Raw genomic sequence first — 17,521 nt, forward strand, 5'->3', positions numbered from 1 at the left:
AGAATATATATAACAAATTTACCGCATATTGATGAGCTTACATTTGTAAAATGCCATAAAACAGTTTGGACCTGGCAGAAACTATGTTCCCTTTATTTAGAATACAGTTTAGCTGTGTGGAAACATAAACTCTTCGGGGCTCGACATGGAAATCTACCAGGTGACCACAGAGTGATTTCATGAAAGCTAATGTACACAAAATCTGCCTTACTGCAAAAATTAGATCAGTCTACATTCTGCATTTGAACATGGTTCAAGTGAGAGCACATGAGGTAACATACCAACCCCGCAATTACTTGCCACTGTTAATATACCTGTCAGTTTGTGGTTGTGCCATGATGATAGCATTTGTGCTGTCGAGTCTGAAAGAAGCGCATTTAGTCTTGTATTGAGAAAAGGAAAGGTGCTGCTGCTGCTGATTTACGCTATTTCCAAAGAATCTTTTGGAAATCAAGTTAACTCTAAAAATATGACCGGTTATTGTTTTTTTTAATATATGTTCGGAAACTAGATGTGTGTATCTCCTTTTCACCGTAACACCTCAAATCTCCAAATGTATGCTATGATAAAAACCCACATTCAAAAGTCCTCTACTGAAAACTCAAGTTAAATCATTTCAAAAGCATTTGTCAGGCCAAACAGAGCTGAATGAGTTTGTGAGAGACGGAGAATCCCTGCCCTGCTGTTTGTGTACCTCCTTCTTCTTCGACAGTCCCCTCCTACTTCCCCGAGATATAGGCAGCACTTTAACTCCGAGTCAATCAGAGTGGGATCTTTAACCGTGCGTGCCTCAGCCCACCACTTACACCCTCACAGCAGTCATCACTCGTACACCATCACATTGAGGCACGCTTGCACCGCAGACCATATGGAGTACTACAGCTTTCTCCTGCTTTGGATCTACAGCCAGCAGCTGGGTGAGTGAAAGTAGTTTATTGTTGTAACTATATATGTGTGCTTCTATCAGACTAATGTGTGGATCTAACCGCTTTTCCTCATGTAGCTTTAAAATAATAGAAATACGATGCTTATTTAATCGTACTGTCTCTCAATTGAGCAGCAGGAAACATTTCTAAAATAAAGAGGTTTTCTCTTTTTACTACATTAGATGACTTATTTTGTTAGTATTATGATATTGTATTTGCAAATCTGTGTGCTTTGTACTAAAGCAGCGAGATTTGAGTATCTTCAGTGGATGAAAGGCTATTTGTGCACATGAGTATCAAGAAACTGCAAGGCAAAGGTCATTTGCTTTACTGAAAGATACGCTGTCTCTTAAAGGTCCACAAAGAAGCTCTGTGTCACACTGGAAGCAGGCATGTTCTTAAAACTCGTGCCATCTTTTCAGTGTCAACTTTACAGAGACTGGAGAACTAGTGGTGCTCAGCCAGAAATGTGGTCAATTACCAGTGTAATCACTTTAGCAGCACCACATCCAGACAGGGTGAAAGAAACAGGATGACATGCATCAAATGCATGTACTTTTCAAAGCCAGACCTTTATTATGATTATCGTCTAAAGTAATATACAGTCCCAATGTTTAGTAAAGCTAATTAAATCAACCGCATCCTTTAAATGGCCTGTAGAAGCTTCAGTAACCGATGCAGGGCTGGAGATTTCTGTATGGTTACGTTTTGAGCTCAGTATAGTCACAATGCAGCCACATTTCCATAAAATTCTGGGCAACTTGTCACTGTGGCTGTACATTATGTTTTGCCTGTTTTTTCCTCAACAGAAAGGCATTATTCACTTCTTTTCAAACTATTTGGAAGAGGAAACAAACTGGTCTTTAATTTACAAGTTTGGTAAATAATGTGAAACTGAAGATTGGAGAAAAGGAAATGTCTATTGTAAATATTTGTATCAGTTTTGGAATTCACTGGAGCAAACCTCTGGATTGATGCCACAGTAATAGAGACACTGACCTTGTAGCTGGAGTCTGCGGCAGAAGATGTGATGTAGCGGGAGATGTTTTGGAAAGCAAGCAAGAGGCTGTGGATTACTGTGTGTGGCCTGACATGACTTTTGAAAGAAGATAACTTTAAATACGTCTATTTGGTTTGGATTTGATGAATATGAAACTTCTATATATGTATAAAGGGTGTAAACATGTCCCTTAGATTCACTCTGCCAGCAGAATATACAGTATGAACTGTTTATTTTTCTTTCTGTGTATTTGTGTGAAAAAATGACCTCATTTCAGTGTGTCCACATCCAAGAAACTGTAACAGGGTTTAATGGTTTGAAGACACATCTTGCCTATAATTAATGGCTAAATAATTTGTTTCAATTGCCCTCCACAGATTTTCATTTTACTTAAGTTCCTCCTTTGTTATCAGTGGACAAGACCTATAATTCCTGCAGGCTGATACCTACTTATCAATGAAAAGCCATTTCAATCCATTATATCTGTATTTAAAAGCTGCTCATGTTTTAGTTACAGTTAGTTAATGCTATACTGACCGATAGCAATTTATGCTCCACCTTCAGCTACAGAGATTTAGTCTGAATCCCTGTTGAGCCTTTTACCAACTCAGAAGGTTAACAGCCTAGCAGTGCCCAGTTGGCTCCTGTGTGCTTGGAGCATCTGGTTTTACACACCCCATGCCTCCCACAGTATTTGCTTTGGCATAGATAACAGTGAAATAAGGCGCCAAAATCTTTGAAAGTACATTGTCAACTGTGAAGTACCATGAAGTGTATCTTTCCAGAGAAACCATTGGATCACTGGAAATCCAGAATGGATCAATGGAAAGTCATTGCATCCTGTTTCTTCTGATATTTACTTTTATACAAAGACCCATGCCAAAGATATCGCTCCTGGTCATGTAACACCAGTCGGATGCTGTTTCCACATACACACACACATCAGAATTGATTGTCAGGATAGATTTTTTTTTAAATCAGCGAAGAAGAGGAGACGTCACAGTGCTGTATCATGCGTGTGTGTGTGTGTGATATGAGGATGTGTCCAAGCCAGCAGTTTGCACAATTCATCCAAACTGCTGCTCTATATCAGCGGGTCTGCGGTGGAGCTCCAGCGGCTTGGTGTTGGGCCAAAAGCAGCAGCAGACTAATGTGAGTCACACCGGCAGCCACCGGCCTGAGGTTTATTTATCTGGGCAAAGAAACCGGTACACAGGAAACCCAGGAAGACTCTGACCTTACGTTAAAAGCTGCTAATATTACTGAGAATATTAAATTGCTTTGCTACTTTAGTGTCTTTAAATGGAAACTGGATGATCTCAGTTCTCATGCTTTTTACCCTGACACTTCTCTCTCTGTTCTGTGCTGCCCTGGGTTCCTTTGCTAGTTTTTCTTGTGACTATGTCAGTAACTTGGGTGTACTGCTGGATAGCTCGCTCAAACTCGATAAGCAAGTGTCTGCTGTAGTGAGATCTAGCTTCCACCAACTGCGCCTTATCTCTAAGGCTAGGCATTATATTCCGCATGAGGACCTGGAGAAGCTTATTCACGCTTTTGTGACCTCCAGGTTGGATTATTGTAACTCCTTGTATTATGGTCTTCCCTCTTCTCTTCTTCTTAGACTGCAAACAGTCCAAAATGCAGCAGCCCGCCTTTTAACTGGTACCAGGAAATTTTGCCATATTACCCCTGTCGTAGCTAGCCTGCATTGGCTGCCCATAAAGTACCGTATTCAATTTAAAATATTACTTCTTACTTTCAAAACTATTAATAAATTAGCGCCAAGTTATCTTAGTGAACTTCTCAAACCACATACTCCTGCTAGAACACTCAGATCTGCCACTCAACTACTTCTGACCCAACCCAGATCTCGACTGAAGTCTCGGGGTGACCGTGCGTTTGCTCTGGCTGCCCCGGTACTGTGGAACACCCTTCCTCTCGACCTCCGCGCATCTGATTCCATTGCACTGTTCAAATCACGATTAAAAACCCACTTATTCAATCTTGCCTTTCCCTCTAGTTAATATTTCTTTTATGATTTTATATCATGCACTTTTATGCTCATTTAAATTCTTGTTTGCTCTGTACCTGTTGCTTTCCTATGTATTAGTGACAGTTATCTGCTTGCATATTTAGTACTTGCTTTGGTCCTATTTCTATTATCCTCCTCCTATACTCTATTTTACTTGTTAAGCACCTTGGCATACCCTTGGTTTTTAAGTGTGCTTTATAAATAAAGTTTATTATTATTATTATTATTATTACAAGGACTGTGAGATTATTAGCTGTAATATTCCTTGCTTCATCTTCAGCCGAGATAAGGAGAATAATTGCTTGCATTGCTTATTCACCAGATATCAGATATCAGAACAGAAAATATTCTGTTCTATTTTATAATTAGCCCCCCCCAAAACAAAAAGCAAAAATAACTATAAAATGATGCAGCACCTTCTGATTTATTTCCACACGGCTCCATCCCAGTGACTTATTTTCAACCTTGTTTGCTGAATATGTTTGTAGCTATATAGAAACTTTAAGGGGACGTTATGGGATAGGGTGAAAGAAGAGCTGGTCGTGTGCACCATTCGTGCCACAGGAAATGAGCAATGTGGCACATGTGTCAATATTTACTTGAAGAGTTTGCGTGGCAGAGACGGCCTTTCACTTTAAGAGAACTTTTCATGAAGCAGAACAAACAGTCTACGGTGATGCCAATCACATTATGAGATACTTGAGGTCACTTGACTGAAAAAAATATATGAATGACTTATTCATTGTGTAGCTGGGAATCCAAGCGTAGCTGTGGTAGAAGTGTGGTCTCAGTTTATTTATTTTTTTATGTTTATTTTTTTTAAACTGCCTGCAGTCCCCAAACTGTCAGTTTTGGCCACAGTTTACAGATGCTTGATAGGGAACCGGGAAAGCAAATATTTAGTTTCATGTGTGTTTAGACAACCTATTAACATGTCCAAATATTCACTATCTAAGAAATGCAGACAAATTCACATTTCTGTAGAGGGGCCATTTGTCTTCGGACTCAACATCCAGCCTCTCCTCTACATGTCAAAGCACCAGCAGAACTAAAATCTGTTCTGCTGTGTTAAGCAATGTTAAAGTGGTAATTCTGCAGTATTTATGATTTAAGAAAAATGCAATATTTTTATAATATAGAACATCTTTATAAATTACAAGCAATTCAGTTGTTATTTAACCATTCTGACAATACTTGTGATGCTATTCTTTATCCTTTTTAAATTTGGAGCAGTGGCAGAATATTGACCACTTAAATTGATGTCTTCAAAGTGGTTTCTAACGTAAAGTTTTCCCTAATTTGCTTTAATAAAAGAGTTCACTCATTAAAATGGTCCGTAAGCCAATAAAACAGCTTTATGAATCAGCAAACAGACTCCTGCCACACTTGCCACAGCTGCGCTGAGGCTCTGGGTGACCACAAAATTTTGTATTTTGCTTCCAAACCAACACCTTGATACTTTAAAAAAAAAGAAAAAAAAGAATTTGAACACGTGAATACCCAACAGGTCCATCTAACATCCCAAGAAGATCTCAGAGTTTACTTTTTGAAAGTGATGAACAGTGAACACTTGTTGAGAGGTGTATCAAAGAAATGTACACGATGTTAGACCATGTGATCAGCTGCTGGACATCCACATAAACAGATACATTGATGCAAGTGAAGAGAAAAGATTCCATGGACCTATTTTCTCAACCATTTATCCACTTCAGGATTGGCTGGGGTGCTGGAGCCTATCCCAGCTGGCACAGGGTGAAAGTACACCCAGGACAGGTCACCAGATCACTACAGGGCTAACACAAACAAGGCAGGCAACCATTCAAGCTCACATTTACACCTTTGGGCAATTTAGAATCACCAGTTAATGTAATTAAAGTGCAAACATTTGACAGTCAAATGTTGAAAGGTTTTCATTATGGCAACATCAGATTAAAAATAGTGTTAAGTTACAGCAGCAGCAAGTTTTCTCTCCCTCTCTTTCTCTGCGAGTCAGCTGTCTTGAATTTTGAACTGTAGTTTCTTATTGAGTAACTTTAATTGAACATGTGTCCAGCTTTGTTGCACATTCCTTCACTTGAATTTATCAAAGATTTCCCAGACAAAGAAAAAAACGTCTCACTTGACTCAATGTGACCCCAGAGTCTCATTCATGGGGAATGAACTGTGAGTGGTGGTTTTTTGCTTGAGTGTGAGAGACTTAATAAACCCTACAGTGTGAGGACAAGAGCCACAAAGTAAGAAGTACAGAGGTCTGCGGTGGTTAAAAGATGAGACTTCTGAGCTCTCAGCTCAGTGTTGCAGCTCCAGCTGTGAGAAAACACTTTAATTTTAAGGAAACCTCTGTGTCTCATTAAGCCCCAAGCGTGATTCAATTTCCCTCCTATGTCCTTCTCTTTAGGCGATGGTTTTTCCCTAAAACGTGACTCGGTGTAGTTTTGGATTGAGGATATCAGTAACATGTAGTGCAAAGGTAAATGTGAGTCCTGAACTTACAGTAGCTGAAATATTAATCGAGCGAAAAAAACTGAGCAGGGTCTCTTCAGTATAAAGTATAGCAGTTAGCGGAAAAGAGCTCGGCAGCAAATTATGCAGAAGACGGATGAAGCGAGGGAGATGAATTGAGAGGAAAGCAGAGCTGCATTACAGTTACGTTTTTTCCCTTCTTTGTTGCCAAAAGTAACGTTTCGTCACCTCCACAAAGATCCTCCTCTTTCATGGAAATTTGAAGGCCAAATCTTACTGTCAGCATTAATAAAATATAATGGGTTAAGTTAGTGACATGCAAAATCTGCTTTTGCAGAAGACGTTTTTATAAGATGCCTAAAATGTGAGAAAAACTCGAGTGCACATGTATTCTTCCTGCCCTCAGATTGCATCCGAGTATATTTCACCGGCTATTAATTATAATATCAATTTCAATTGCTTCTCTTCATTTTGTCTTCTTCTACTTCACCTTAGACTGACATACTGGTATTAAGTAAACAATGTCTGTCAAGTATGCCCCATGGAAGTAAAAAAATGTGCTATGTTGGTGGCCATGTTGACACACGTTTAACCAAAACTCCTCCGGGTCTGCAGATGTCTAATGGAAAAGTGTCAGTCAAACATGAGAGACAGCTCAGTTTATCTGAATAATATTTGTTTCGTTAGGAGGGAAGTCTGTGTTTAGGCTGGAGCAGGAGACTTGGGATTATTTTGAGGATGAGTAAGGAGGACTTTGCCGCACTTTGTTGTATTCAGGCCAGATGCTGAGGTTCAGCACAAACATTTACCATACAATCTAGATGTTCTATTTGGATTCAACTAATTCCATTGGAGATGGTATTTAAAGTCCTGCTTATATCGCTGCTGACAAGACTTGTATTTTCTTTTCCAAAGGATTCCACGACTGCTTTAACATCGACACAAAGAAATACAGGATCATTAAAGGCCCTAAACAAGCACAGTTTGGATACACTGTTCAGCAACATGTGGCTGCTGGAGGAGAAAAATGGTAAGGACTCATGTTATTTACGCACAGTGTCTTTGCAAAATATTACAGCTTTTTCATGTTAAATTCTCTTTACTGATGTTTTGTAGCTTGGCAAATATTATATCTTTCAAATCAAGCTGTTGGTGAGTGATAGCGAGTCAAGTTTAGTCCATGTGACAGGAGGCCTGGCTTTATTTGTGTGTGATATACATCTTCATCAAGTGGAAATCTCATATATTGACATTATGATGGTTTCTGCTGGTGCAATGGCTACTTTTATTGCATTGCAGAATTTTTACTGCCTTTATTTTATTTAAAATATCAGTATCTCCTACTGTAATGCATATTTTTAGCCTGGTATAAAACTGTCAAACTTCACCTTAGTGATCAGTTGCTAAGATTAAGAGTTCAAGGAAATAATGACTGTAAAATACTTGCTGACAAGATGTGGAGCTGAGAGACAGCTGACTTGGCAAAGATGTTGGGATGTCTCTATTTTTTCCCTGTGTAAGCTAGTGATCTACTGCACCTCTCTTGTGGTGGTTTCCTCCCAGTAATTTGTGCTTGCAAATCAAGCTGTAGCTCTGAACCGAATACCTCACATTCATCATATTACCTCATAGCACAAACTCCTGATGCGCACTAGGCCAACTGGCACCACGTGGTGGCCAGAATTAGTTTCTGGCATTTCCAAAATATCTTTTAGCCAGCACTGTGCTGGCACCGTGCCATGTTCAGGTTTTGCTTCTGTGTATGTGTGTGTGCAACAACCATTAGTTCTGTTTATGTAGATATATAATTATATGTCCTTTTTAAAAAGAAAACTTGACTTCAGTTGCTTCCAGAGTCCTTCACCAGAAAATAACGAGTGTGACGAATTTTATGAAATGCTTTCCATGACCTTGTGGGGATAGGTTAATTGGATAATCCTAATTGCCACTAGGTGTGAATGTGCGAGTGAATGTGAGTGTGAACGGTTGTCTGTCCCTATGTGTTAGCCCTGCGACAGACTGGCGACCTGTCCAGGGTGTACCCCGCCTTTCGCCCTATGACAGCTGGGATAGGCTCCAGCGCCCCCCGCGACCCTGAAAAGGATAAGCGGAAGCGAATGGATGGATGGATGGATGGGCTTTCCATGACCTCCCTTTCAGTTTTCTGACAGTAACCTCCTGCAGTTGTTTAAATGATGACAGCAGAAACTGCAACATTGTAATAGTGAGACCGCATTTTTTATGTTGACCTATAGAGCTTTACATGTTTAACATTATACGTTATAATTCTTATAATTAATTCCCTTATTATGCTTTTGTGACCACACCAAATGGACGTATTCTCTCCCACAGAATACACTGATGTTTTGGAGTTCATGCTTTTCTTACATGACGTATCTTCACTGCAGCCTTTCTCTAAAGTGTTTCTGAAAATGTGCTCTCTAAATATACCCCATTATTGAATATACCCCAATTATTAAAGCATATAAACCCATTCTAAGTGCAGACATTTAGTTCATTTTCAGGTTTTGAGGTTCGTGTTTAGACTTTCAAATCCTGTTATTTATTTGAAAGATGATTATTTATAGTGTCATGGTCTCTTTTCCCTCCTGCTGGTTCTGTCTAGTCAAAAAAATCTTTGCCCCACATATACTTTACATTGGAGCAGCATCACACACATAAAATGACTGCTTTGCGATCTTGACGCTGTTTTTCCTTTTTTCTGTGTGTGTGTGTGTGTGTGTGGGATGCTCAGCATTCACCTACTCGTTCAGTCATTCATTCATTTTGCCTTGTTGTAGTACAGCAGTCGGCCACAAGGCTTAAATGGCAAAACAGCAGACTAGTAGGTCATGTCCTGCTCTTCCAAAGTGTGGGCACCAGTAAGTTACTGGGTTAATCAAAACCTAATCTCACTACTGTTGCAGTACAACGCATTAGGAAATTGTTTCCAGTTAGCTCAATCAAAGAGCAGAACTGAATTTAAATACCTGTGTTTTTACTTAATGGTGATACAATGGTGTACTTTTTTTTTTTGTACTTTTTTCATCCTCTACTGCACGTCTTCTATGGCAGTCCGGCATGTGAAGCCTTTAGTCTTGTGCATGCATGGTTCATATAAAGCTGTTTTACAATATTCCAGGTGGAAACAAAACTACCATCTTCTGCTTCTTGATAAAATCACGACTCAGCAACTCAGCAAAGCTAGAAGCTAACAGAGAGCTTTGGACTGTATGTGTCCAATCAATGGAGCTGCTCATCATTATTATTATTATTAGCAGTAGTCGCAGTAGTAGTAGTAGACACTAAATACCACTCCTAATTTGGTGAAGTGTGCAGATTTCTATAGATGCCTTCTCAGGGATTTAGTGAAGTTACTGTAACAATACTGTGTCTGTGTATTGGCTACTGTCTGTCTAAAAAACGCTGTGACCTGCAACTTACTAAAGATATTACGGTGAAAAGCCAACTTGTTTAGCAACCATGCCAGTCGATCACGTCTACCAGAAATGAAAAGATCTGATGAGATTGACACATGTGGAATAAAGGTCAACAGACCTGTCTGTAAATGTCTGAGAACGAGGTGCAAACAGTGTGTAAACCACATACAGCAAAATAGAGTTGAGGGGATTGGTATTTTGTCACTGTTAGGTGTTTGTGCATCTAATATAACACATATGATGAATAGAAATTGGTGAAAAGTGTGCAGGTTTCGGTAGATGTCTTTTCAGTGATTTGGTTACTGTAACAATACTGTTTCTGTGTATTGGCTACTCAGTCTACTGTCTGGCTGAAAATGCTGTGGCCTGCAGCAGTAAGTGTTCCAGTGTTTTACTCAGTTATGACTCGTCTGTCTGTTCACCAGACATCTTACGCATCCTGTTGAATTTCGGTTTTAAAAGACTGTTTAGTCAGAGCAGCAAGAGTTGGTGTGTGATCAAACAGCTGTGCACTTATGCAAGACTGTCTGTGTATATTTGTATGTGCATGTGGGAGTGTGTGCACAGTACATAGTCTGACAGCTCTCAGCTGGATGCAGGAATGTCGCATGAGCTGTGGCCAATGTAAAAATACCACTTTAATGAGAGCTACAGATCATTAAAACAAGTTTAGATTACGTTATCATTTTATCCACACTGACTTGCATACATGAGTTCCTAGTTCCTCTATGCAGTTGCTGCACATCTGTAGGGTGATTTCTGGAGTTTACCTCCACTGAATAAATTTGACTAAATCCTTGTCATATCTACTACAGTATATTGTCACTGATGCCGTTTTCCTTATCTCTGGGTTCCATGTATGTATAATGTTCAGAATGAACTGCTGATTGCATGGACCTGAAATCATGTGAAACTGCTTTTATTTAGTATATTTACACATGTGGTTTAACATTTAACATTTAAATAAGTCAATTAAATAAACTACACACATTCTGTAAATTGCAATGGATTGTTCCAGATCATTTATGCTTTTTAGGCTTCCAGTTTCCCTTCAACTGATTTCATGTCAACTAGGCTTCCAGGAGAACTAGACTTTTTACACTTACTGACAGGGCCCATGAGCTTGTGCGCCAATCTATAGCACAGTTAACTTTTCCAGACTTGACTGAATTCTCATTCCCTCAGCTGTGAATGTTTGGATAGGAACAGGATCACAGCTGGAAAGTGACTCTGTGGGAAAAAAAAGCCTTTTATGACCAAAACCTGAAGTTAGGCAAGAATGCAGCTGTATTTAAAAGGCTGTACTTGAGAACCAAAATAGAATAGTAGACAAAGATATCTGCTGGTTCTTTGCATTTAGGTAGGTTATTATCACAGCTGATAGCAAAGCTGGTATTTTCTTCAGCTTGTGAGTCTTTGTGTGCATGTCATTCAGTTCCCTTCTGTTTGTGCAAAATCACAACAACCCTCATCTCAGGGTGCTTTATATTGTAAGGTAATGACCCAACAATAATACAGAGAAAGGCTCAACAATCACAAATCACTGTAAACAGGCAGGCAGCTGGTGACAGTGGGAATGAAAAACTCCCGTTTAACAGGAACAAACCTCCAGCAGAACCAGGCTCACAGCTGGGCGGCCATCTGGTGTGACTGATTAGGGCTGAGGGAGACAGGCCAAAAGACATGCATTACTTACATTACTTTGGTCAAGGCTTTGTTAGCAAAATCTTAATTTGGTAGCTACCATTCAGTGTCATTTAATGTTGTGAAAGGGTAAATTTGTACTGTCTTTTCTAAATCCTTTGGATCCAATGACTCAACTAAGCAGTGAGTAAAAAGGAAAACCAAAGAAAGTTGAAAAGGATAAAGAAGTGAAACAGCAAACAACAACAAAGCAATGAAAAGAAGTTCAAAAGTGACACAGGATTCAAACAGCACTCTCCTGGTCAACAGTCTTGTGAATTATGTCGCTTTAACCACATCCTATGTGTTATTCTTTCAGACATGAGTGTTTGCCCTTAGTGTCCACTAATATTACCTTGTTCCCAAATGGCTTTGGCAAAACTGCAGTTGGAATGACAGCTAGTTGGGAACTGTTACAAAGGCACTTTTAAGAACTTTGGCAGGCCTCTCTGTCTGTCTGTAGACAGATTTTGCCAACAGATTTTGTCATAACCATAGAAAATAAAGCCACGAAACGTGTCGTCTATGGTCAAGATCAAAATGAAGGCTGGTTTCAAAAATAATCTCCAGTATTTAAGAGGCTTTAACCATTGGAGTTATTAAAATGTGCAAAAGTTGCGAAAAGTCCTCTTGAGTTTTAAGGTTGTTTTATTTGCCAAGTGTTTACTGTAAAGGACATTATTTTGCCCAACAACATTTATTGAGGTCTGTGCATTACTGCTGATGGAGCTACGGAGGAAAGGGCATGCACCATTTCTCCACATGTCTGCTCAACGGGGTGATTTAAACACCCTGCCACAGCAGGCACTCATTGGGTTACTGAAATGAGGCCACATTACCTCCAGTTGGCAAAGAGCTTAAGTCTTTGAATCTGATGGGATGCACTAACCTGCATACTTGTACCATACACTGCAGAGGCCCCCCACTGTCTGTTCTGCTGTTTATTTTACTGTAGTTATATCAGGTCTGCTCTTTTGAGACCTGACATCTACTCCTCAGCTCAGTTAGAAACATAACTACAGAGTGTCTGTGAGGGCTTTCACCTCTGCTTTAAGTAGTGCTTCTTTTATTTCACTTGTTGTGCAGAACTGCACCAAAAAAAAAGGTTATAAAAGAGAATTCAGTGTACCTACTTTTGATTCAGGCACTAAAAGAACACTATGTTATTACAACTGTTAAAGGTCCATGCTATGATATTCTTTGGCTTTTTACCTGTTGGCAACTGATGGATTTAGCCACATGAAAAGTACAAATAAAGAAAATAAAAATAGTGGCAGTAGATGGGTCATTTTAGCTGTTGCTAGGTGATTGCTAGGCATGTAATCCTAAACGAGATGGTATTGTCATGAAGTCAAAAAAATATTTCAGGTGCATAAAGGTTAAAAACAGATGATTTAAGCCAATTGGTACGTAGTCGCCAGGCAATCTTATTGCGTCATAATATGCAACGCATAATGCAGCAATAATAATTATATATATATATATGATAATTCAAAAATCAATTAGATGTTGTTGTTGTGATGCTTTCTTAAGGTGTTGTAGATTCAAAAATGTTAATAAGAGGTCATTTTAACATGATATTTTGTTGCTAGGCTGCATGATGATGTCATGATATGTGATAGATAAAGACCTTCAGGGTGAAGATGAAGATGAAGCTAGTGCCAAATTTAGTTGATCGGTTTCTTATAGTTTAAGTAGAATTAAACTTCAACATGACCCAGAATGAGTGACTGAGCCTATAGACTCAGCAGGAAAGTGTTTATAAAAGGTCGAGTCCTAAAGCTGTTTTCCTGTAGACATCTGTAGGACTGGAAGTCTTTTTGAAGTCACAACTTTTGCAATCTGGTGGCCTTCAGATAGAATCCAGTTTAAGGCACTTCCACATTAGCTTAATTTTTCTGAACCAGAAGAAACACAGATATTTTTTACTGTCTATAGTTGTTATATATGTGTTATCAAACTTAATTTCTGTATATAGTATTGCAGAATGTATCTGTTATGTGACTAGGAACAAAAACACCCAAAATAAAGAACAGAAATAGCATATTGCTCCCTATTTATAGTCCATTAACACCAAGGTGTTTAGTTGAAAATTAAGCTATTGGAGAAGTTGGATATTTTTATCATGGCGTTACAGAGTGAAAGGCTCAGAAAAAAAAAATTGCATTTGATCGTGAGGGCAAAATTTAAATGTTCAGTTTTCACAAATGTCAACCACATGTTTCCAGAGGAAAAGTTACCACCAAATCCATTACGATTCATCATCTGGGAACCATAGTGTCTGCAGACAAATTTGTAGTTTTCAGATATTTAGATTCAGTTATATGTTTTGAGTTTTTTTGCCTTTACATTGTCAGGGAATGATAAATGCCTGTAAAACAAACATGTATAACTGTGGTCACCATTTGATCATCTGAATCCCCAAACCACAATAGTGCCAAGTAAATATAACAATAGCTTATTGAACAACTGAAAATTTGGACCTGCTGGTTATGCTAAGACAAGTCCTCACAAAAGTCAGCAAAGTTTGGTGGAGTCCATAAATATCTGAGCCAAATGTCATCCAGTCTAATCCATTCAGTAACTGTTGAGATAATCCATTCTGGTGGAAAAAGGTGGATGTGGATGTTCACTCCCTCTCCGTACTTGAGGACAGTAAGTAAAAAAAAAAAACTATTAAGAGCTTGTTAATGTCTCATAATCCTCTGATTACTGCTACCGTCAACTCAATGCTCCCAGGCAGAGCAGATATGGGAAATAAATGTCTTGGAAAAATAATTATGTGACCATAACAATCCCCTCAATTAATGAGGCAGCACTAACAAAAGGAAACATATCCTGTTAATACCAATGGACAGAATGTGATGAGCAAGCGTGACACTGGAGTAGCACACTCATGTTTGGGGCATGGATGTGGTTTCACAGCAAATACATCTCCGCCTTCCAAATATGAAAAAAATGACCACATTAATGACAGGCTGGGCTTGGGGATGGCACTTCCTCAAACCCCCAAATCCTGTATTCATTGGTAACCATGGTAGAAAAGCTCCATGTGTTCATTTTGGGTCAAATACTTTCTTTCATCGTCATTAGCATTCTTGCTGTGATGATGAACCAAAGCTAGCGTTTGACCATAATGAGCTCCTGAACATGATTATTTGAACAGCTTCTGGTGAAATTCAGGAGGTCCTAAGGCAGGCATCCAAGTCAAAGGCAACAATGGTCCCTTTTCATCAAGGTAGATGTATCCTGACCTGAACTTAAGCTGCTGTGTCTCCACTGGCCAAGGGATAGCAATATCCGAAGTAATAATCGTGATATTAATAGCTATGAAAATATGAGCACTGCTGGAGCCCCTGTGGTAAAATGACTTCCAGAGTCTGTGAGACTTTTAAAGTTGGCTTCAGGAGCAATAACACTGAAGCTTGATCCCATATGATGTCCTCTTTGATGTGCAGTGATGGACTGTTACAACAACATTTCCTCTTGTCTGCAGTTGCTGCTGTAAAATGTCAAATCACAGCTGGTGCTAAGTTTTTAGTGATTGTGCCCTGATTGTACAATGTGGCTACAGTGAATCTACAGCTGCCCAAGAAGAACTTTCCCAACTAAAGCTCACAATCAAACATTCCCACCACAAAGTCCGGTTCAGCTTGGGAACTTTGTTGTCAATACAGTCAATTAAGTTAATACAGAAGAATTGTGTTAATTGGGAGCTAGCTTCCCAGGTGAACAAATACGAATAAAAAGGAAAAACACAAAAAATGTAACCATTACTTTTCATTTCTCCAAAGGACAAACATTGGGTACTTTTTATATATTTTATAACAGATTATGTAGGAATACTTGCAGGATTTCACTTTTTTTTCTTTTTCCTCCACATTGCAAAGCTATAACATCATGACAATGTGATTGTTCAGTTGCAATGTTGATCTTAGATCAACTTTATTATGATGATGTAGGAACAACACCAACATGGGGATATCAGACACATGCCACCCATCCATCCATTTCCTTCCTTTTATCCAGTTCAGGATGGCAGGTGTTGCTGGAGCCTAACCTAGCTGCTATGGGATAAAAGGCTATGGCTATTTTAAAATCACCTATTAATATAACCCATGCATTTCTATGGACTGTGGGGGGAAGCTGGAGAGAAACCTCGCAGACACAGGAAGTATAAAACAAACTCCACGGAGACGAGCCAGGCAGTAGATTCGAACCCAGGACCTTCTTGCTGTGATTGCTGATTGAGATGGTAAATGTGCAGTCAAAGTGTTACAATGTTGTTATTAATGAAGTGCCTAGTAGTGCAAGCCTTTGATTCCCACTGAAATCATGGACATCATGTAATGTCAAGTACTGGAACAAGGTAGAAAGTCTGACAATCATGAGCCTAACCTCAAAGTACTTAAGCTAAAGATCCGTCCTCGTTTAATTGTGAGATTTTGGCCTAAAGGTCCATGCAGGAGGTTGATCCTGCTCTGTTTTTGCTATAAAGTGGTGTACGGTATCTTTCCTTTGGGGCACCAAAGCTGTTTTTTGCCAGCTGCTTTGCCTGTTATTTTCACTTGGACTGAAATGTTGTTTAATTTTGTCGCAGACTTAGAGAATTTTCCGAAGCCTTTCCAGGAATGTGAGTATTTTAGGATACAACCTGCCTTTTAATGCCCGAATTAGTTGAGCTCAGGAAATCTGAGTAACAGTAAAACTGTAGGTATTTGCCACTAATGCTGAGGGTTTTTTTAATTCAGTACTTTAGGTTTGATTTATTTGTGGAGTTTTCATTTGAATCACCCCCCTCCTCAAAACAAGGGAGGGGGGTGATTTTCTTTTACATCATTATCTCAGATACCAGATATTTTACATTCGGCAGAGGGTGTTTTATAATAACAGAGGATTGAATACAGTGGTCCCTCATTTATCGACAGGTGAAATCCGTGAAGTAGTTAACTTATTATAGATGTTTTCAGGCTGTAAAACCCCTCACTACACACTTTATACACTTTGCTCAGACCGACTCTCAAAGTTCAAACCTTCGTAGAAAAATAAGTCCAGAAATATAGAATGAAACCAAAGACACCCGCGGTTGCCTTTGATGGTGCAAAACGTTTTGTTGACATTGTTGTTTGTTGGGGAGAAAACTTACAAAAATACAGTACAGCACGTCACAGTCACACTGCTAGCGATCAAAGATTTATGTAAATTTGACAAGCTGAACGCATTCTGTACTGTACAGGAGACACGAGATTGGCTGTAGACCATTGTCAATCAATCAGGACGCAGAACACAATGCGCTGTACAAAAAAAAGGATGCAAAATTGCACCCAAAAAAAATCCTCAAAACAGCGAGGCCGCGAAAGGTGAACCGCGTTAAAGCGAGGGACCACTGTATTTATGTCACAGTGGAGGGCCTTCAAATCCAAAGACAAAGAGGAGTTGAAAAGGGTGCAGAGAGAGTTGAGGGGACTGATAAGGAATGGGAAGGACAGCTACAGGCAGAAGATGGAGAACCAGCTTCAGCAAAACAACGTTGGTGAAGTCTGGAGAGGCCTCAGAACCATCTCAGGCCACAAACAGCAGAACTCTCTGCCTGGGAGGGATGTGAGGTGGGCAAATGAACTGAATCATTTCTTCAACAGATTTGATTCAACCATGAGACAGTCTACAACATCGGCTGCAGACTCACCCACCCCCACTGCTGCTGTTCCACCTCAGACACCTCAGACACTTCACACCTCCTCTATTCACCCTGCTCACTCCCCCCCACCCCCAACAACAGCATTCAATACACACTCAACACAAGGCTCCAGCCTGTCTCTCTCAACCACCCAGGTTAGGAGGGAACTGAGGAGGATTAATGGCAAGAAGGCAGCGGGCCCAGATGGCATCAGCTCGAGGGTCGTCAGGTCCTGCGCGGACCAACTGTGTGGGGTGATGGAGCACCTCTTCAACCTGAGCCTGAGGTTGGGAAGAGTCC

At 39.7% G+C, this 17,521-nt stretch overlaps 1 protein-coding gene across 1 annotated transcript in view; it reads left to right on the forward strand.

Moving 5' to 3' along the window:
• Nucleotides 1-797: 797 nt before the first annotated feature.
• The window catches only part of itga11a (integrin, alpha 11a), a 53,477-nt gene continuing 36,753 nt past the window's right edge, over nt 798-17,521 (forward strand). Inside the window, exons 1-2 of the mRNA XM_085274605.1 lie at nt 798-917; nt 7,337-7,451. Of these exons, the coding sequence (XP_085130731.1) occupies nt 869-917; nt 7,337-7,451 (164 nt within the window). The 5' untranslated portion in view covers nt 798-868. The remainder of the gene's footprint in view (nt 918-7,336; nt 7,452-17,521) is intronic.

Source organism: Mchenga conophoros, linkage group LG1 (assembly GCF_057382185.1).
Source record: "Mchenga conophoros isolate Kocher_MC1m ecotype Shallow Benthic linkage group LG1, M_conophoros_male_GT1.1, whole genome shotgun sequence".
Classification (NCBI taxonomy): domain Eukaryota; kingdom Metazoa; phylum Chordata; class Actinopteri; order Cichliformes; family Cichlidae; genus Mchenga; species Mchenga conophoros.